The 22,658-nt window shown below is 35.6% G+C and overlaps 1 protein-coding gene across 1 annotated transcript in view; it reads right to left on the bottom strand.

The window, feature by feature from the left end:
• Positions 1 to 5,283: 5,283 nt before the first annotated feature.
• PKDCC (protein kinase domain containing, cytoplasmic) overlaps positions 5,284 to 22,658 on the bottom strand; it is a 45,873-nt gene continuing 28,498 nt past the window's right edge. The window contains exons 5-7 of the mRNA XM_063443890.1: positions 22,015 to 22,122; positions 8,128 to 8,301; positions 5,284 to 5,514 (exon numbers count right to left, since the gene is read on the bottom strand). Of these exons, the coding sequence (XP_063299960.1) occupies positions 5,429 to 5,514; positions 8,128 to 8,301; positions 22,015 to 22,122 (368 nt within the window). The 3' untranslated portion in view covers positions 5,284 to 5,428. The remainder of the gene's footprint in view (positions 5,515 to 8,127; positions 8,302 to 22,014; positions 22,123 to 22,658) is intronic.

Genomic DNA, 22,658 nt, shown 5'->3' with positions numbered 1-22,658 from the left:
GCCGAGGATCACTAGTCATGATATGCCAGTAGAAGAGCATTCCTATAAACATAAAAATGTAAAAGCATTCTTCACAATTAATACATATGTTATTTAAATCTAAATGTAAACTTAGTAACATTCCAGTTAACAATGGATTTTAAATGCAGTTATTTTTTGCATACAGCTCTTTTATTATTTAAAACAGTTTTAAAATAACTGTGTGTGATTAAATTTACATTTACATAGCAGGAGATACAAATGTCTATAGAAGCACACTGATTGAAAATTAAACCATTTTTTCATGTAGACTGTCAGTCACAACCATGGAAGGTGTGGCTAGGGTTGCATACACAGAAACAGAATTGATTTAACCTCCTAAATGGCAGAGAAATAAGCAGTGAGACTATGGGCATGATCCATACATCCAAACTGCTTCATTAAGCTCAAGTTGTCTTGGTGCTTAAAGTATCCCTGTAATGATCTACAGCAGTCCTGGGCATATGTCAGCAGGGACCTTGTTGCACGCAGTGGCCATTTAATAGCGCAACTGAGCCCCTTGCTTATCAGCAGCACAGAAGGAAGTGGCAGCCAGTCACTTCCTCCTTGAAAGACTGGAGCTGCACGGAAGGGGGGGTCAGGTGGAGAGAGAGAGACAGGAGGTCAGAGCAGAGGAGAAGGCTGGAGAGAAGGGGGCACAGGTTGCGAGAGCCAGCCCCTAACTCCCAAAAGCTTCAGCATTCAGACTGGACACCAGGGAAGTCACCCTCCACCACCAAAATGGTAGGAATCTAGAGGGTGGCTATAAAAGTGTATATATTGACCTGCATGTGCATATGTCTGTCTCTCAGTGTGTGGGTATCTGTGTGTCTAAGTGGAAAGTTAAGTACTAAAGACCTGTGGCCTGGAGAAGTTTAGCCTATTTTAATTTTGGCCCCTACCTACTGCCAAGTTATGCAGGACTACAATCTATGGCAAAGTTAGTAGATGGCTTCTATGCCTATGGCTGACAGAACATCACGGCAGATTGAGAGCTACTTACAAAACATGCCTGACATAAATAGCATTCATTTCACTCATCATTAGCACTGTAATGTATGGTGGAAGAGAACCCCCATATCAAGGATATTTTATCTACTACAATAATTATTCCTCCATCTAGATGTGAAAGAGAATGCACGATTTTGGGGAAATCAATTAACTGTTGCCATTTTTGCATGATACAGTGCTGGTGAGGTAAATTAGCTTTAATGTGAGGTAAATTAGAGATTAGTGCGACTAATATACTGGATTGCCTACTTACCACCAGATGAGGACAAGAGGATGATGCTGGGCTCAGGCCGCAGTCTGGCTCCACTGGTCTGGTGTTAAAACTGGCTCTCTGGAGTCAGTGCTCACAAAAACAACAAACAGGAAGCAGCTCCAGGGCCGGACTGTGAGTATGCCTACAGGGCCCACCCATGAGTTCGCTCACAGGGAGTGGAGTGTATGTGTGTAGGGGATGTGTTAGAGGATGTAATTTGTGTGTGTTCTTATGGAATGTAGTGTATAGGAATACCAGTTTGTGTAAGGGATGTAGGGTGTGTGGGTAAGGGATGCATTGTGTGAATCTGTGTTTATATGTGTAAGGGATGCAAGGTGTGTGTAATGTAATGTAGTGTGTGTCTGTAATGGGTGCAATGTAATGCAGGGTGTGTAAGAGATGCATTAGGAGAAGCAGTGTGTATGTGTGTGTATGTGTGTAAGGGATGCATTGTGTGCTTCTGTGCATGTGAGGTATGCATTGTGTGTGTAAGGGAAGCATGGTGTGTTTCTGTGTGAGTGTAGGATGCATTGTATGTTTCGGTTTGTCTATATGTGAGTAGGGATGCATTGTAAGTTTCTGTGCGTGTGTGTAGGCATGCATTGTGTGTTTCTGTGTATAAGTGTATTAAAGAGCGCCACTGTAATATACAGTGTATAAGTATCACAAAACCAGGAATCGGCCTTTGGATCCCCCCTGCGTGTTGCCCACTGTAACTTAGTTTTAATAATGACCATTTAGCTTGACTTTATAACAACGCCTAAATAGTTAACAAATATCAACTAATTGTCACTTTGGATGAAATCAAATTGTCCCCCTGAATGTAACTCTCTCCCACCCACCACCTGCAAACAAACAAATAAACAAAAAGACACAATTATTGTAAAACAAAAATTTACAAAATTGTATTTTATTTTTTTTAGAAAAATAAAAATCTTAACAGCAATACAAAAACATTTGTCTGTACAAACTACAAAACAACATAGCAAATGTCAGTTGCAGCTTTCACTGAAAGCAAATAGTATAGACACTGCAGGTACCTTTTAAATATTATCATTATTATACTTATGCAGCACCAATCAGATATACAAAATTATTAACAAATTACTCATACTGTAAAATAAAAAAATAAAAAGATGTGGCAGAGTAGGTAGCTCTATTGGAAAAAATTTATAGATATATTAAACTCTCCAGGACAAGAGGTTAATTTCAAAAGTATAAGGACTCATACAAAACAAAGTAGCATGTTCAATAAACAGGGAGTCATAAAGAGTTGACAAAGGGCTTGCATAATTTAGATCGTCCACCCTTACCCAAAAAAAACAAAAAAACTATTTTGTCAAAAAAAAACCAAAAAACTTCATCTGAGTTTTTTTTTCATCTCAGCTATTTTTGAAAGTCCGTTCTAAAGACAACCATTGCTCACTGTTTCGTAAACAGACCCTGAAGTTTCTCTCTTTAAATAAGGAGACTTCCAGTTAGACTAAAATGGTATATCTCTCAACGTACCAGGATTGGGAGATCTAAACAGGATATACACTGCACTTATACATGTCTGTGGAATAAGAAAAAACATAGCATGTCTCCTACATATGGTTTCACATTTTCATTGCTTTCAACATAGCAATTTAAAGGATCACTATAGGGTCAGGAACACAAACATGTATTCCTGACTCTATAGTGTAAAAACCACCATCTAGCCCCCCTGGGACCTTCATGCCTCCATAAATATAGCAAAATCTTACAGTATTCAAGCCTGAAGCTGTAACACTGCATTCTGTTTGAAGCTTTTTCTTGAAATTTTCCTTTAAAGGTCTATAAAGTTTTTAGCTAGCTTCTAAAAACATGGATTGGAAAAGTGTGAGCATACATATATGACATTATTTATAATGCCCTGGTTTCAATCCCAGAATTCAATGAGCACATTTTACATGAGGCATTATGGGAAGTATGTTCATGACTATTTACCTTGCTAATTGTCCCACATCAAACCTAAGCATTTAAATATTAATAGATCTACAAATAGTGCATTTGTCAGCTTTGGGAAAAAACTTTTAAAAGTGGATGTTGTTTGTCTCTTCGGTTTAGATCTCTGATTTAGCTCTCTAGTTTACGTCTGTCAAGAAATATCAAAATGGGGCACACAATAAATTTAAAATATAGTATACTCTACTAATATTGTTTCTGACACATCACATAAGTGTCTACCTGGTATATTCTCTTGGAAACTGGCATAATTATGGGTGCTCCTTTGAGTTTGTGCCCCTGAGTAATTCACTGCCTGGCCTATACCACAAATTGGTCCTCTTTCTTATTTTTGCTAGATTTTTCACTGTCAAGGTTTATAGATTTTTTTTTTTACATATAAAACCAGATCTGCCATCAACAAGACAGTTTTGCTTTAAAAACAAAATTCTCCTGTGTGGAAAAATGCGTTGCAATTTCCAAATACATAAGTAATAGTTTTTGGAAACAAAGAGACTCAGAATTCTTCAAAAACAGCACAGTCTAAGCATTTACTGAGTAGTTGGCTTTTGCGAGCTATGACAGGAAATAAAAAAAAAAAAAGCAAAGGAAATTGCTTCTCCCTGCTAGAAATATGATTGTAAATTTAGTAAGCAATATTATTTTATTGAATAGTTTACATATAAACCCAAGAACGACAGATTGGGGCTTCTACACTTAGCTGCATATTCTCAACTCGTCTATTTAACATTTTTCCTATAATCTGCAATTATTTTGCTAATTAAACATTTTTTATAATAGGAAAAAAATGCTAATTTTGTCTTCAGAAAATAGACGTATTGGAATAAATTCCGTGTCCATTTTATTCTAATTTCCTAAATTTCACTGTCCTGTGCAGATTAAGGGAACGTTAGAAGAAGAAAAAAAAAAACTACATATGTAACGTCTAAGGCAAGTACAATTCCATAACTGGTCTTGAAAGAACTTTTGTTGGTGCAAGATTCCCTTGAATCTCAATGGGCACAAAAATGCATACATGGTGGTCTAACAAAGGACCATGAGGTACACAGAAAACTCTCTTCAATGCTTGCTGTTGTTTTGGAAGGAGTGGGCAACAGAGTATGACATCAAAATTGAGCTTAGTTTGGCTAACGCAAAAGAGCCAAAAGTGCCACCTTCTTATTACGACCTCTCCTATTTACCTCACTAGTGTAAACAATAGAAGGTGAGAATGTATGAGAGAGAGACAAAAAGGGGAGGCAGGAAAATTGTATGCGTAGATGTCAATCTTACCCCTTTTTCAAACCTTGGCATGTGATTTAATACAGTTAATTCATTTGTAACTTAATCTACCCATTTGCACTCTATGAGCCGTGTGAGACAGCATATCATATATTGCTCTGCAATAAGACATTTTCCTTTTTCTTTGGCCCAAAAGGGTAATATTTTGATATAAACATCAAGAAAATCTTGTCCGAGCCACATATCAGGGTGTTACAGCTTTGAAAGAAATACCAGTTAGACGGTTTGATACTCTCGGTACCAAAAAGTGTTGGAGGATGCATTAGCAAACAATGCATTGTATAAAACCCATCTAGCAATCAATGCATTCATTAAAATTATATAATTTAAAATTAACACAAAAAAAACCCAAAAAAACATCATCATGAGAAATGTACACATTTCAAATCCTTGTAAGAATTGAAACCGTGAAAAAATGTCATAGATTGCTTGTAAAGCTGGAAACCTCATAACAATGTAACGATCAAGATATTGCTTTTAGCGGATTGTTTTCAATGCAGAGCGGATTTTACATATCAGTGGCGCTGAACCATTGGATCTCCAGATGTTGCAACGATGGAAAACTGTTGTAATAAACATTGTGGGAACAATAGTTCACAGCTGGAGTACTAGAACATCTCCACCACTGATCTGTCTTCATGAATTATTCAATGTTAATTTCCAACAGTGTATCATCATAATTATCTTCCTCTTCTTTTTAATAATCATTTTTTTTTTTTTTTTTAAAAAGCCGACTTATTGCACATTTATCCTGGCAAATTCAGGTAAATCTCAAGACGTAAAGCACTCTACAAAATTGAATGAAAATGAGTGCATTTCGCCCCAAGTAATTCCACACCACACTCAAACACATCTTGTCCACTTGTGGTATTGTCTCTGCTAACTGGTCAGTTTTAGGTACGTTATCTTGTCAATATCAGGCACAAGATTTCTGGATCCAGCTTTGAAGAAAACAAGCTGTCGACCTGTAAAAAATATGAAATTAAATAAATAAGAAATTGAATACAATGAACATTTTAATGATGACATGGCTGAATTAAAATATAAACAAAAAGAAAGAAAGAAAGAAAAAAAGAAAACAAACTACAAAACTACTAACCTGAAGAAAAAAAAAACACATACGTATCACAACTGTCCAAAAGAAAGTACATTGTCAGCTAGTAATTTTACAAAAAAAAAGGAAACAGTAAACAATGGGACCTCAAATAAAACTTAGTTATGATAAATGTGTGGATCTATAATAATTTACTAGGTAACTATAAGGGCTCATCAGGGGCGTGCATTCTACGGACTGAGCACCTATTTAAATCAGTTCTAAACTTAAAAACCATTACATAATTCAGTGTGAAACCATTTTCCAGAATAATATTTTTCTATATACAAATTATAGTAAAGATTTTTTCAATATAGAAGTGTCAAGTTAGGGAATGCACCAACTGTTTTAAATGGCTCCTAACTTAAATTCCTCAGTGAGAGGTATTGATTAAAATAAAGGCTCTTCACTGTCAGAGTCAAAGAACTTGGATTTCCTAAGATTCCACTGTTATTAAAGTTTAAAGACAAGATGCCCAATATACTCAAGAAAACAAAAAATAAAAGGGATGTGATTAATTTAACTTTTGCAAATGTGAGTTTAAAAAACAAACAAACAAAAAAAACCCTGCTGAACTCTTTTAAAAATAATCAACAAATCATTGGCTCCGTGTTATAGTGAAAATAAAATGCATTTGCTGGCAGGGAATCATGGGAGTTTTAGGTCTTCAACAGCTGGAGAGCTAGTTTTTGGCTCTTTGTGCTTTCTTGTTACCCCTGTTATTAAACTCTCAGAAAAAAATCAGTTCTTCTAATAATAAGTCACAGTAAAGGCTTGGCAGTCTGTGGAGTTTCAATTACTTAATCAATCTTTCCACTGCTCACTGCAGTCTATCTTTTACCATGGTGTTGTATGATTTTCTTCCCTAGATAATTCTGTCTGATGTAATGACTGTTAAAATGGGCACCTTTTCCACACACTGAATTCTGTGCAGCTTCCAACCGAGTGACTTATGCAATGATTTAAAGGAATGCATACCATCTTTTCTACAGATGTTCTGCTCTTATTATTTCTTGTAAAAACATTATTTCGTTTTTTGTTCACTAAACAGTGAGATTTAGTGATATCACAACTAATTTGCAAATCCAAGGCCCAAATAGTGATTTTTTTAAAATGTATTTTAACATGTCTAACTGTCGTAGGGGTGACTTTTTCAAACTCGGTAATTATTTATCTTAGTTCTTGAAAATCAGAAGTATTCCCCCCCAGTGAATAAAGCCATCTGTTTTAGTAGGGGGCACAGAGCATCTAAAAACCTAAATCATTCCAAGTTAACTGAACCTGCCATATACAATGTCATTTTAATGACATCTCCATTACGGTGTAATATATTGGATTTATACAAGGCCCAAATACCTACATTTCTCAAAAAATTATTCTCCAACTTTTTCTGAATACGTTAGCTAATAAATAACACATCACAAAATCTCTATAGGGGCCATGCATACAGAGTACCCTAGTATCAAAGTACTAAAAATGCATCAAACAGAAGGAACATTCCATTGGTTTCCATGGTGATTGCTTTATGTTTAGAACTTTGCTTCTTATGTAACTCCTTTGTGCCACTAATTATGGCAACTAAATTACACAATTACAGTTTTCCTACAAGCCTTTAAGGAATACTATAGACATTAAAATAACTTTAGCTCAATTAAGTGTTTTTTCTTGTGTATAGATCATGCCCCTGCTGTCTCACTGCTCAATTTTCTGCCATTTAGGAGTTAAGTCACTTTTACTTTTTTTTGTGCAGCCCTTCCACACTTCCCCTGTCTGTGACTGACACAACCTGAATGAAAAAAGTTTTAATTTTCAATCGGATGTTAACTTACTCTAGAAGGTTTTTTTTTATCTTTTGCTCTGTAGATTTAACTTTAATCACTCACAGGATGCTCCTGCAGAGTCTAGAAGGCTACTATCAGAACAGGAGCAATTATTTAGCTCCGGATACTATTTTACAAAGACAGGAATAGAAGGGATGCACATATAGCAGCAAGGGGCTCTCTAAACTAAGCTTTACATCTGCTCCAACAAACAGTCGTGAATCTTACCTAAAAAGTCACCAAAATAAACAAAATATTCTGTACATGCGATATTTATCATTTTTAGACATTGTTGATATGGCTGGAACAACTTACTCCAAATACCGTTGTGCATTACCGAAAATTCCCACTTTGATGCAATCACACACAGAGACAAAAATATGCAATTTGTTCTTTTATGTAGACAAGGGTTAAAGTCTCCAACTGTTGAAGACCTAATAAAGCCACCACGAAAGTCTACTGTAAAAATTCTTGGTATGTCATCAAAAACAGAGAGCCATAGGATTCCAAGCCTTGTTGGAAATTAAACAATTATTTTAGCTTTCAATTCTTTTTTAATACCACCCAGTATTCAGAATGGCCTACCAGAATGCCTGTATCCATTTGAGACTGTTGAACCTTAAGAAGGATACTTGAATAGGTTCAGAATACGAGCATGCTATTACCTGTCCACGTTGTCTGATTAGTCCAAACAAAAGCTTGGCACTGAGAATGACTTTCACAGATCTTTATAGCTTCATTAATATTAAACACTGAAAGGAGACATCCATTGTGGTGGTACGATGGCCAACATCTATAGTCTTCTTCAGCGATAGAAATGTCTGCAACTTGCTTGTACTCTGTAATAGATTAACAAAAATATTACGTACTGACCACTGACAAAATAAATACATAAATAATCTTTAATAAGAAACAAGGCGGTAGGGGACCACATTTTTTGCATGTTATTTGCCTTTTGAAGTTGCCTCTCTATGTCTTGCCTAACGTTTCTCAGCAGGTAAACGTCTTCTCCCTACCTAACATTGAAAGATGGTGAGGGGAGATGGCATGCGGTCATTCTTTCTTGCATAACCGGTACAACGGACAGAGGACATTCAATTTGGCACTGTATGTCTGAGCAGGGTTCTCACCACCTTCTGCACCTGCTTGTTTGGTCACCTTTTGTACGGGTTTGCAGAATATGTTAACGATTTATAAATTAGAATAATGTCATCACCCTCTTTTTGATGTAGTATACCGAACAGGAAGTAGGGAAGGACGGGTAACACTGTAGGTAAATTCTCATCATTACCGCACTAGACCATAAAGTGCAGATAGATTCAAAGCACCCGGATCCCCAGAAATACAGATACTCTGGTTCTTCCAGCAACCTCTATTTTATGCCAGTTAGTAACTATTTATATTTAGTTCACAGTAGTGCTCTACATCTTTGAAAAGTAAAATATACGGAATTTATTTTTTTAATCCTATCATAATATATTACATTAAGAATTAAAAGAATGAGAGCTTGCGTTGCTGTATTTTACTACAGAGAAAGCGTGAGAGAGTGAAAGATCACAAAAGAGGACAATATATATTCAAATACAATACAATAATAGTAATAACAAAAATATTTATAGATATAATAAATATAAAGTCATATAAAAATGTATTTTTTCAATAAAATACTTTTTAAGCAGTTTTAGATGTTTAACCTACTCATCTTTAGTTTCTGAGGAAGAAAAACTTTGCTTAACTTTTTAAAACTGCTTATTGTTTAGTTTTGTAACACAATTGTATTCTACATACCCATCAATTCGGCTGGCGTTTCAAATTGGCAACTGCCCAAAGCCTTGCATTTGAGAGGTAGAAATTCCTCAGACACGCATAATAAATTAACATGTGTTGTAAATTAGCCAGAGTGATGACATTTGCACTAGATATCCTAATGCCTGCTAAAATAGCTCATGGGCAAATCAGACTGCAATATGTTTTCACTAGACGATAAGTATGTTCATTACAACACACGATAAAAAAGAAATTAATGAATAAAATCATCTACATGAGACCATTAGGCATATGGAATCCCCTTTCTCTTACAATAGTACAACATTAAAGGGCCACTCTAGTGCATATTCAATGCCAATCTCTGTCAGTTTATAGATGATGTATGACAAAATTAGCATGCAAAAATTGTTCTAATAAAGGTGCAGTGATCGATCTATAAATGTGCCTTTTCTGGCAACTGGTTTTTAGCTTGTGTCTTGTTTACCTACTGTACAGCACTGCTGAAAATGTTGGCCCTATAAAAATAATTGTAATTGGTTGCAACTTTTGCGTTCGCGGAAGAAAAAAACTGAATATTGTAAAGTGCATGTAAATGGACACAAAAAACTAATTTTCTTTACCTTTGTAATGAGTATATATTTTTACAAAAATGATAAAATGCAGATCATGGCTGAAACTTCTTATCTATCAGAAATCAGTGAAAGGGATTTTTGGGAAACGAGCAGCTAAGAGGTGACTTTCACAGGGTCACGCAGGGTTGAAAGCCAGGTTCCTCTTGCAAAGTCTACGAAGGTTAACAGTCTGCAGTATAACATGACCTTCAAAAGCCCCGAGGAAATCTGGTATTTATTTATTTATTTATTAAAGAAAATGAGCACTAAATACATGTATCCTTTCTGCAAGCTTGTCTCTGTCTTCCAGTGGGAAAAATTATTCATAGGGGTCGGAGCTATGTTTCATGTATGCAAAACCTGCGCATAGATCATCACGCACGCAAAAAATCAGTATGAACTTTTATGTCAGGCTTTATCAGATACTTTTTTCGCACTTTAAATTCTAGGAGCGTCCCCATAATTTTTCTTTTGAAAAAAATAAAATAATTTTTTTTTAAAAAATGTAAACCAAAGTAACTTTCCTTAGGCTGCATCACACATTTTATCCATTTCATAAATGCCTCGTGATAAAAAAACAGTACACGGAATATGTCCATTTTTTTCCCCACCCTACGTCTGTGTATGGACTAATATATTACTAGGCAGCTTTGGCCGACATTCAGTCTCTCTTGGCTTTAAAAACCACACTCTTGTTCTCTGTTCGCAAAGCTTCTAAGCCTCACTGAGCTTTCTTTATTACTCAAGCCATCAGTAAATTAATCACATTTTAAATATTACAACTTAGTTCATTAATAAACATGCCATTGAAATCGCATAAATCTGCACCATCTTCATGTTTTAATTCCATGATGTATGTTGTATCCAAGAAACATGGCGAGCCCTAAACAAACAATTATATTTAAAATATAGTCTGCAAATATCATGGTTGACTAAGTTGTGAAGAACACAGATTGTTTGTTGCTAGCTGTAATTTAAAAAAAAAATACTGTGTCAAGGATTGGTTCATTAACAGTTGGGGCTATCTGAAAAGTCTAATTGGTGGATTTGTTTTTTTAAAGGTGGCCCCATCATTCACACAGTAAGGGAAGAAGAAAGAGGTGTGTACATGGTCAAAGGGGAATGAGTCAGATAAAAGAATACTATAGTGTTCCTATAGTGTTCCTTTATTCCTAATGCGTGCGATTATTCACGCGTTAGTGTTTTTATGCTATTGGTTTTATTATCTTTGTTTTAAATAAAACTATTATTTTTACCTTACCTGGACCTTCCTCATTTTATACCTGAAGATTATATCCAGAGGAGCCACACTTTCTACCTCCTTGGTGGGATGTATACCACCTACGCTACACAGGACTGAGCAAAAGCCTAGTTTTTTGTTCTCCTTTTGTGAGTATACCTCCTTTTATTTGACTTTTATAACAACAAAACAGAGAGCACTATTTTTCTGTTTTTATTCTTATTTTATCTATTTGGTGATTATCTGTGACACTGCAATTTGGAGGGAAATACCCGTGAACACTCGACACTCTAACTGACGCTTGACCCTGACCTACCATCTACAAGAACACAAGCTGAGCGACATATCCACAGGTGGGGATCATACCGCCCAGGTGCATATATCTGGAGCTGAACATACCGGTAAGCTCCAGAAAATTGTAAGTGGTATTTTTCTTATTTCACCTCACCACCTATAGAATATACTACACTTTATTCTGCTTTCTGTCTTCATATTTTCCATACTGACTCACCCCCGTACTAGTTTGAGGACACTCAGAAGGCGCTGCTTCCCTGTGCCCTTTCCTGACCTTTATTCCTAATGCTATAGTGTTCTCCTCTGCATTTAGGCTCAGGGCCCCCCTAAATAAAAAAAATAAATATAAATAAAGTGTATTCCCTTCTTTTCCAGCGCCAAAAACAATTCACTGCAGCCGCTCAACCCGCTTTCCATGACATCATGCAAAAGATAAGAAGCGCATGTGCCGTCAGCATGGTGCTCCTCCAATCAAATCCTCTCTTTCAGAAGCATTTGAGGAGGTTAGCTGTGAGAGCCGAGTCTGACTTGGCTTTTACAGCGAAAGCACCTCCAGTAGCTGTTAGTAAGAAAGCCACTAGTGATGTATCTAGTAAACAGCAATGCTTACATTGCAGGGTTGAAAGTAAAGGACCACTGCACCCAGGTGCCTCTAGTGTCCCTTTAAGGAAATGGCAGATGCTGAAGTAAACAGGGCCAATTTGGTATTGAACATACATAGCACAGAGTCATAAGGTTCCATGTCTGATGCCTCCATCAAAGCTGGCATTTATTTAAACAACAAGCATAAGGTAAACAACAAACAATATAACAATATTTTAAAATCATTGCCTCCTAGGGCAGTAAAAGTTCCTTAGATGTTTCTGAACTACACTTCATAAATGTTCAGCCAGTCTACAGTCCAAAAACATGGGATGCTAAGACTAGTCATCACTGCCCTAAAACCCTCCAATGCATTGCATGCCTTTAAGATCTCATCATACAATACTTTATATAAATGCAAAGAATTAAAAAGCCTAAATGTGCACTCCTCGTCTTATCTCCTCACCAGCATCCAAATAGTAGAGCAATAATATAAGGTTTGTTTGTACTTTTCATCTTCAATAGATGACCTTCAGGGCACGAGACCTGTAGGCTGCTTAGGATGCATGACCTCCCCTAATCCTTAAAGTGATGTTAATGCTTAAATATGAAAGCTTCTCACTTCAAATGTGTTTACTGTTTGTATTCCTCTTTTTTTTTTTTTTACCAACTGCTGCTTCAAGTATACTATTACTCTATTTTGTATTTTTTTTTACACACGGGTAACTTCGTATACACCTATTATGTTATTTGTGTATGTATTGTTCTCTGCTATTTTAGTCAAGTGAATGCACATAAACCTGTAATCCTAATCTTCAAACAGTTTAAACCATCGTCAAATGGATGAATAGGAAATATAGAATTCTGAGACAGCTGGGCTGGTTACTTTCTACCCTCCAAAGTTTAAATCGGGTCCATGGCTAGAAGTAACTTCTCTTAGTGCTATTACGAGGCAGTGGTTTCCAGAGGTTTCTCCTGGTTGTGTAAGTTTTTGTTTTGTTCTGTTTTGAAAGGGGATCTACGTCTAGGAAAATACAGATGCTTGGAATAATATTTATCTTTAAATTTTGCCCTATAGGGAAGCTTTTAAGGCCTTCTAAGTACCATATAATTGTTTGATGCAAATTAAAAACAAATGTCCCATATAGTTAGACCTCAAGGATATATTGTTTCAGGTATGTTTGTTGTTATATTTGATATGATGAAGCAATTTTATGTTTTCACAAATCAGATGTATTTTTAACAAATCAATGCAATTAAAAAAATCTTCTAATTGTCTACATAATTTTCATATATTTTTCTTATAATAACACTATACAGAAGACAACTTTATTCTACCTCTAAAAAGAAACTACTATATTTCCATTGATGATGTCTTATAGTGTATTCATCCCTATAAACACTATTTATACATGCCGTTTTCTCAAACACCAGTGTAGGTAAAAATAAAAATATTTGCCAAATATTCAGTGAGATTTACTCCCCTGTTCCAAATAGACATTTTCATTTACATTTTCATTCTTCTTATGCAATCACATTTCCCACGAGTCCTTTTCTCCTGAAAGTTATGTCAGCTAGGGGAGCTGGGCACAGCTGAACTGCAGTGAGGATCCTCCTTAGGTGTTAAAGGGACACTAGAGTCACCAAAACAACTTTAGCTCTATAAAGCAGTTTTGATGTATAGATCATGCCTCTGAAATGTCACTACTCAATCCAGGAGTTTAATCGCTATTGTTTTTGTTTATGTAGCCCTAGTCACACCTCCCCTGGCTGTGGCTGACATAGCCTGCATGAAAACAAAATGGTTTCACTTTCAATCAGATGCAACTTAATTTAAAAGTTAAATTCCTAGCACTATGGTTTCCTCGCTTAAAATACATAAGATCTACATCTATCCTCTGTCCGTACTCCCACATCTTATGCTTGCCTCCAAGACTTCTCCAGGGCTGCACCTTTTCTGTGGAACTCCCTTCCCTTCTCCGTTAGACTTTCACTCAGTCTCCACTCCTTCAAAACATCTTTGAAAACACACTTCTTCAGGAGAACAGGTTTTCATTCCCCCCCCATGCCTCCTCTCCTGCAACTGTTAAAAATAACCAAAGTTCTCAGTGAATACTTTTCTAGCAACCTATTTCCTTACCCCTACTTATACCCTTTGTGTCACTGTACCCAGCTCCCTCTAGCATGTAAGCTCATTGAGCAGGGCCTTCAACCCTTCTGTTCCTGTGCGTCCACTTGTCTGGTTACAATTGTAACAATGTTAGTCCACCCATTGTACAGCACTACGGAATTTGCTGGCACTATATAAATTATAGGGTATATGAAAAAAATGCAAAAATACACACACAGTATATACAATACATATATATATATATATATATATATATATATATATATATATATATAAATGTTATCACAAATATCTGCTTTTCTGGTGCATGAATTATGACAATTTACAAAAAAAATATTTTAATACGCCGACAAGAACTGATTAGCATTCCCATCCTACTCTACTGAAAACAAATCCCGAATGAAGTCAATGAAATTTGAAGTCTTTCAGCAGTAAATCACATCATCAAAAGGTCAAAGTTCTGGTCAATTTCCAGACTAATGATGTTTAACACAAATAAATACTTGCCAAATACAAGAACTCTAGCCATAAATTTAAAACGTGGGTACATCATACTAACAAACCCAACTTGGTTTAGACAGCACTATTTTAAATATCATCTTACCCATTTTAAAAAGGTTCCGCAAGTAAACACTTATTAGAAAAATAATATTTATTAAGGGGCCAGCTTTGAAACCTTTTTTCACCCCCCAGTCCGTAAAGTATCACACTTGCCATTTTCAGAAAAGCCAGATTTGTTAAAAGACACAGGGCAACTGGCATTCACACGTAATTTATCATGAGTTTAGCTTTTACACTGTTTGCACTGTTTATTATAGGTGAAATGTCATGTTAACTGAAAAAAAAGTAGTTGTGACTTCTAGCTAATAACTGGTAATTAAAAAAAAAAAGATGTAAGGGTTGTATTTATGTTTAAACACAACCTCAGGCAGAATTAATTAACATTGTTTCACATGGGTGTCAAATTGCAATAAAGTTCATGTTTTGGATCACTGCATTTTTTAAATAAAGTTAATTCATATCGTCCAAATTTAGTTCTATTCCTCAAGCATAGATGACAGACTTGGAAAATGTTTGTTTACTGTAAACAGCAGGCCACAATAAGGAACAATAACTGTTCTGCTTTACATGCAAATACCTTAATAGTCTCTGTGAGGGAAAAAATGGTGCTTCCAGTTTTGGGATATTGTATTCCGAATGGTTTATTTACTAAACAATTAACTAGTTAACTGAAAACCAAATTATAAAATTTAGGAGAAATATAGCTGAAGTTGACAAATTCCCTTAGTCCGCTATAATCTTAGTATGAATATTTTAGCTTACATTTTTTTAAATCTATTTGCACTTCAACACAATTCAATGTTAAGGGAATAAACCTGTGTGATTCAGGAGCAGTGCTTTAGAGATGGTGTCAGCTTGGCGTGCATTTGCAATTTATTAACTCACGTACGTACATTCACTTGACCCATTTTTTAAGTCATGTGCTCAGGGAAATATTCCAGCACTGTGAGTCAAAACTGGATGGTCTCACTGGATCACAAAAACATCTACATACTCAACAAATTAAATACTATCATCAGCTAATACAAGCGGCATTTGCAGGAAAACAAGGCGGTTGACTGGTGTTTAACCCCTTAAGGACCAAGCTTCTGGAATAAAAGGGAATCATGACGTCACACATGTCATGTGTCCTTAAGGGGTTAAAATAAAGATATGACTAAAATACATTTTATTGGACAAGTTCATTACAGTTTTAATATATCAGAAATATATTTTAAAGTTATCTAAACTCTAGATATGCATAATGTGCCAAGGGACTATATGCTATTTTGAAAATCTATATGGAGCGGTCTATACTCTGTCAAGTTCCCAGATAGAAGGATATGATACTTCATTTATTCACCAAATGTTCACAATGGATGGGAATAGGGGAGAACAAGACATTTAAATAAAAATAAAAAAAGTAATATTTATGTAGGCAACAAAATAGCAACTCTGATGCAAAAGTGCTAAATTCTGGCCAAGCAGCAGAAATAGTTAAAACAAATTCTCTGATGTGTTCTCATATTCTGGATTTTTCAGGGCTTTTCATTAAACCCCAATTTGTAATAATAATGTTAATCAGCTTTGTATTATCATTACCCAACTTAATGGCATTCAGTCTATTGAACCCGGAAGGATGAAAGGCTGAATTGATCTTGGGAATGAATGTGTAAGTCTGAGATGCTATAGCTGCCTTCCTTAAAGGACCACTATAGGCACCCAGACCACTTCAGCTTAATGAAGTGGTCTGGGTGCCAGGTCCATCTAGGATTAACCTTTTTTGCTGTAAACATAGCAGTTTCAGAGAAACTGCTATGTTTACCTATGGGTTAATCCAGCTTCTAGTGGCTGTCTCATTGACAGCAGCTAGAGGCGCTTCCGCGCTTCTCACTGTGATTTTCACAGCCAATATCATTGTGATCCAAACTAGATTTTTGTCAAGTGCAAATCCAACCTAGATGGCACTGATTCTGAGAGGACAGAGAATTCTGCTTAAAAACTGCAGGAACTACACCCCTTGGTTTCCTTGTATTCTAGCCAGTACCACATCCTGGTATAGGTATAGTGCTTGTAGTGACCATTTAATACTCACATACAGATTGGTTGGAACATCTTAAATCAATAGAATAATATGTTATTGTTTATGCAACATGCTGCATAAACATTGCCTTCTGCCCCAGTTGAGATGGCTAAACATTAAATAAAGGCCGCTAAATATTAACTAGAATCTTTTACGAGTCATTCCGGAAAGTAATAGGACGTGATGAAATGGCAGATAAGAGCAGGTGTGCATATGATGCTCAGAGTAAATAGACTTCTAACCAGAATTCTTCAGAAAATTTCTTCATAATATCAGTAAAATTATTTTTAACCCATAATGATCTAGTACCATTTCTGCCTGAAACATATTCAAGACCCAATATAAAGATTTTTAACTTATAACTAAGTCCCCTAAGAAGCCTGTTGACAAAACAAGCATTCGAGTTTGTGATGGTCAGGGGAAAAAATATTGATTTAATTATATTGTTTACTGATTTATTTAAAAATATAAACACTCCCGAAATCACTTGTTTTTGCACCTGCAGCTATTAATCAAGATGTTAGGCCAGAATTTAAAGGGGCAGTCCGGGCATCAAAACAGCTTCATGTAAATAATATTGTTACGGTACCTGTAGGCCCCAGGCGCACTCTTACCTCAATGGGTTATACTGTTCTAAACGGTTTACCCCCAAAGTGAGCCTCTCAACTCCCCCCAGGCAGCATCGAGCTTCTAAAATCAGTGACTCCCCATTTATAAAACTGGCTTGAAAAGACACATACCTTTTTCTAGCCAGTTATATGAATGGGGAGTCACTGATTGGATGAGCGCTATGAGTCAATCAGCAGGACCTCTCCCAGGAGTTAGACAGGGGCCCGGGAATAATGAATTTGTTTGGCCCCATTCACCATCTCCATCTGAAGGAGGAAGGGGGCCAAACTGGTAATCTGTCTCTACTAGATGTAATTTAGTCAATAGGGGCCTCACTTTTAAATAGATTCAATAATTGCATCTATTTTAAGTCTGACATCAGCATGCAAAGTATTAGAAATTATTTTTATAGAAAAGCACTGTATTGGTGGATCATGGCAATAGTCGCTCACGCATCATATCCCCAAAAAATGCTTATTAAGGTAAGTTTAACAGTGCTTTTAAACATTTTCTTTAAAAATAACAAAAAAGAGAGAGAGAGAAACATGAATCTAAATTGATAAAAGAACACAACTAAGTGAACAAAACTATTTATTTATATACACTGAACATAATTATAAACACAACACTTTTGTTTTTGTCTAATCAGCATCTTGATATGCCACACCTGTGAGGTGGATGGATTATCTTGGCAAAGGAGAAGTGCTCACTAACACAGATTTAGACAGATTTGTGAACAATATTTAAGAGAAATAGGCCTTTTGTGTACATAAAAAAAGTCTTAGATCTTTTAGTTCATCTCATGAAAAATGGGGGCAAAAAAAAAGTGTTGCATTTACAATTTTGTTCAGCGTAGTTTTAAAACTAAAATCTATGCACATAATAACATTCTGGAGTATTTTTAAATGCACTCCACCCTATCCTAACTGGGCTACTGTTTGATTTACGAATACTCTATAAAATGGAATGGTTTAAAGTTGTAACATTTACAAAGTAACACCTCATAAATTAAGCAAGTTCAGGTGTGGTAAACCACACATCACAAACATCTACAAACTTGATAATGCTGTATCTAAAAGGCATATGACTCACTAAGTCATTAGATCCATTTACACATGAGCAACATTAATGCCTGACAATGCCCTATGACACCCGTAGCTCACCGGGCCCTAAGGGTATCTTTTATAAGCTTTTCAAAGTGACAGGTCAACCAGTTTTGCAATTACAAATTAATTGCAGTTCAAGGAAATCTACAAAGAACTAATGTATCTTTCACAACAAAATAATGAACATTTTGATGCAAGCTAGCGTTTTATTTTTGTTGTAAAGACAAATAACAGTAATATTCAGTTAATACCTACACTAAAAGCAGAATACATTTTGGAAACTGCTTGCTTAGCTGAATTTTAAAAAAGTGAATGGAAACGACAAAGAAAAGATGTAAAATGAGTTGAAGTAAAGAAGTATAATATTGCACAAACACAAGACATCCTGTTATGTCTCGTGTTATGTCAGATGAGTCCCTCACAGCTCCTATTTTTATGGGATTCTATAGTGTAAGGAATACATTATAGAGCCCCCTGGTCCCTCCCTTGTTGAAGTGGTCTATGTAACTACAGTGTCCCTTTAAGTTTATTTAAATGTACAATTATCCTCATAGGTTAAAGTTTTGTTTAATTAGGGCCTTCTTGTCTCTGATAATATTTTGTATGTCCACTACTTATTATTAGAATTTATATAGCGCCAACATATTCCACAGTGCTTCACAATTATAAAATGGGAATATTTGACAACAAGTAATTAACATACCAAATTTAACTACTCCACTACAAATAATTCAAGTACAGGTTAACTATACTGCAAAAGGCTCTCCCAGTGATGTTAGATTAGTAGCTCACATATCAGTATACTATACTACAAGTAGGTCATGTAATGATATAACTTGCAACATGTGACTGCTACTATCAGAGGCTCACATACAGAATAATACACTAAGAATAGCTCAGAAACGGGTAAAGTATGAGTGCCTCAAACTGAACCAATCGAATTATAGACACCTGTGCTACAAGTAAAGACAGGAGACATGGACTCAGTGTGCAGGACGTTCCTTCTGAGTTCACCTGTTCCGGGCAATTGCTACACAATTACCACTACTCTGGGAAGGATCTAAGATTAAGGATGGGTTACAAGCCCTTTTCCATTTGCACTGTCAAACTGAGATGGTGATTTGAGAGTGTCTTACTCAAGTTATGTTTAACAAATAAGTTTAGATGTCTAAGCTGTTCATCCTTTAATATTTATCGCTAGTGTGCACAACTGCTTAGCTGTTTATAGACAAATAACTTGTTTTCATAATTTTTTTTAACACTGCTTGTGATGTTTTTGTAAAATTATCATTTCAAATTCTATATTCTACAAATATAACTGTCAACATTTACAATTTATGCTAAATAGCCAAGCCGAGATAAGAAAACTAAACTACTCTACTAAAAGATAAATAAACCAGTGTAATAGATTATCTATAACATGACATAGAGGGTGCATTTCCTCTTCTCTTTATAAATAAAAGTTCAAAAGGAAAATTAAGTGTTCCAGGACTGATGTTTGGAATTTGTGATTTTCACAACGCCAGTTTCATAACTTTAAACATGGCATTTATTTTAATAAGGATTTGTCTCTTGACCAAAAGAACCTTGTGACCAGATTCTCATTGTTTAAAATTGTTAGAATTGCTTTAAATCTGATTTTAATCACTCTTAATGATCAGTTATTTCAGCCCCACTAGACCTGGCTGGATTTTACTACCAGCTATTGCTACCAACTGGAAACAACCCAAAGTTCTTTAATTGCCATCACCTGCATGTGGACTAATTCACAGATTCCTACAGCACCACTAAAAATATTACTACACACTATTACGGTAAAACCAGATTGCATATACACTGGTTCCTCTATGCATAACTTACTTTTGGGAGATAATATCCAGAAGCAAGCATTAAAACAAGAGATTTACCAATATTTGTAAAAAACAAAGCTGTTCCAAGAAATCTTACATTGCAAAGGTCTATCCAAGTTGAAATATCTGAATCATTATCTGATTTGTATTTAAAATACTGTATACTAAGCAACGGTTTTTGTGTCAGTGTGTATGTGCATCTGTGTCAGTATGTGTGTGTATATGTGTGTGTGTCAGTGTGTATGTGTATCTGTGTCAGTATGTGTGTGTATCTGTGTTTTTCTGTGTGTGTGTGTATCAGTGTCAGTATGTGTGTGTATCTGTATCTGTATGTGTATCAGTGTATATGTGTATCTGTGTCTGTTTCACTGTGTATTTGTATTAGTGTCAGTACGTGTGTGTATCTGTATGTGTGTCAGTGTATATGTGTATCTATGTCTGTATGTGTGTGTTTTACTATGTAAGTGTATCAGTGTCAGTATGTGTGTGTACCTGCATGCGTGTCAGTGTGTATGTGTATTAGAGCCAGTATGTGTATCTAATTATCCAATGGGGGTGTTACACCCCTCCCCACCCCACTCCACCCGGTGCCAAATTTGGTGATACACCAATTGATCCCAGATTAAACTCTAAAAAATATTGTTAACCTCTATGTGTATCTACTGGCCACTGTGTGCACAAGAAAATGCCCCAAAATGACAAGCAAATAAAAACCACATACATCCTACAAAGTATGGAGTACAAAAAATAATGAAATTTAATTTACGAAAATAGTGCTGTATGCTATGTAGTTAACTAAAAGAAGAAATATTTTTTTTTGTTATCAGTTCCTTTTAAACTGCAGTAGGGAGTATAGTGCAGATTGTTATAATAGCTGCCCTAAGTTCTATTTCACGAGACCCCTTTTTTTAACACAGGAACTGCTTTGAAAGTACTTTTGTACAGTGCGCTTGAGTTGCTAAAATAAAGTTCGAAGTACATTATAATTTAAAGCACTATAAATGTTTTACAACTCAAACATTTTTAAAGCTTAAGACCTACATTTTTTTGTAACCCGATCATGGTTCACCTTGTTAAACCTTGTTTTATATGAACGCTGGACTTAAAGTGCTGTTTCAGTGGATTTTCATAGTAATTGTTAATATCACTTTTCACACTTGCTGTTGTTCAAAGGAATCGTTTCTTTTTCCTATCGCAAACATGAGTGACAACTGAAAGGCTGACTGTTCCATATGCTCAAGTGCTAGCTCCTACTTACTACAGGGAAAAGTATTTTAGCAAAGCCCAAAACTGTACAATATAGAAATAATCGAGCAAAAAAAAAAATGCATATTTTGCTTAAGCAAAGTGCACTTCATTTTGACAATTTCTTTCGTTTTTGTAATTATTTAACACAATCTAATACTTTAAAAAAAGTAATATAAAATATTGATTAACTGCTGTTTAAAGTTTTTCTGATTTCTTAATTGGAAAAGAATTATTCTCACCGCTTGCAGAAAATAGATATATCACATAAAACATTCAAGAAAATTGCTGTTTTATTTGAGAAGGGGACATTTTTACTACTTTCACCATGGGACACCCTACTGCCCTCATTAGCTTGTGTGGAATTTAAAAATATAACACCCAAAAGCTCATTGAGGATATGTTGTGTTTAAAAATAAAACAATTACAATTATTTATCCTTCAACAAAGCATGTGCACTGCAAACAGAAATACATTTTTCGAGACTAACTTACCAGCCATTGGTGCATGTGTAATATTCGGGAGGTACAGGCCATTTTTGTACATGTAAAGAATTTTTTCAAACTGAGCAAGCGTTTCATCTATTCCCCAACGCAGTTCGCCTGAAAATCATTGTTTTTATTAAGCAAAATAGTTTTAATTAAAACAAATGCATAAATTAATTTGTTAAAAATACACAACACACACTCAAACTTGATATGCAATGCCAGCTAAGGGTACTTTAACACGTTACAGAAAATATTACTCTACTGGTAGTATCGTTAAGTGGTAAGGATTTAGGTAAATACAATGTAAAGCAGCTCTGTCACTCCAAAAATGCTTTGGAGCTTATCATAAACATAAAATCTTTATGAAATGCTCATAAGGATTGTGTTGGAATTACATTGAAATTACAATGCGGTCAAAACATATCATAAGACAAAGTACTGATTAACTTAATAAAAGGTGGAGCTACCCACCACGTATCACAAGCTTAAATCTGTGTTCTTGTGGGATTCTCAATAGTCATCAGTAGCCCTCATGCACTGATGTGGTCTCCTGGTAGATGAAGATGGCAATAGCTGCGGGGACAGCATAAGGCCCACTGCTCCCCAAGCGGCAATGTTATCATCGGGGCCTTTGCAAAATATGCAAAGAC

Source organism: Pelobates fuscus, chromosome 2 (assembly GCF_036172605.1).
Source record: "Pelobates fuscus isolate aPelFus1 chromosome 2, aPelFus1.pri, whole genome shotgun sequence".
Taxonomy (NCBI): Eukaryota; Metazoa; Chordata; class Amphibia; order Anura; family Pelobatidae; genus Pelobates; species Pelobates fuscus.
Note: the sequence above shows the minus strand (reverse complement) of the source record. Positions and strands in the feature narration are given on the sequence as shown.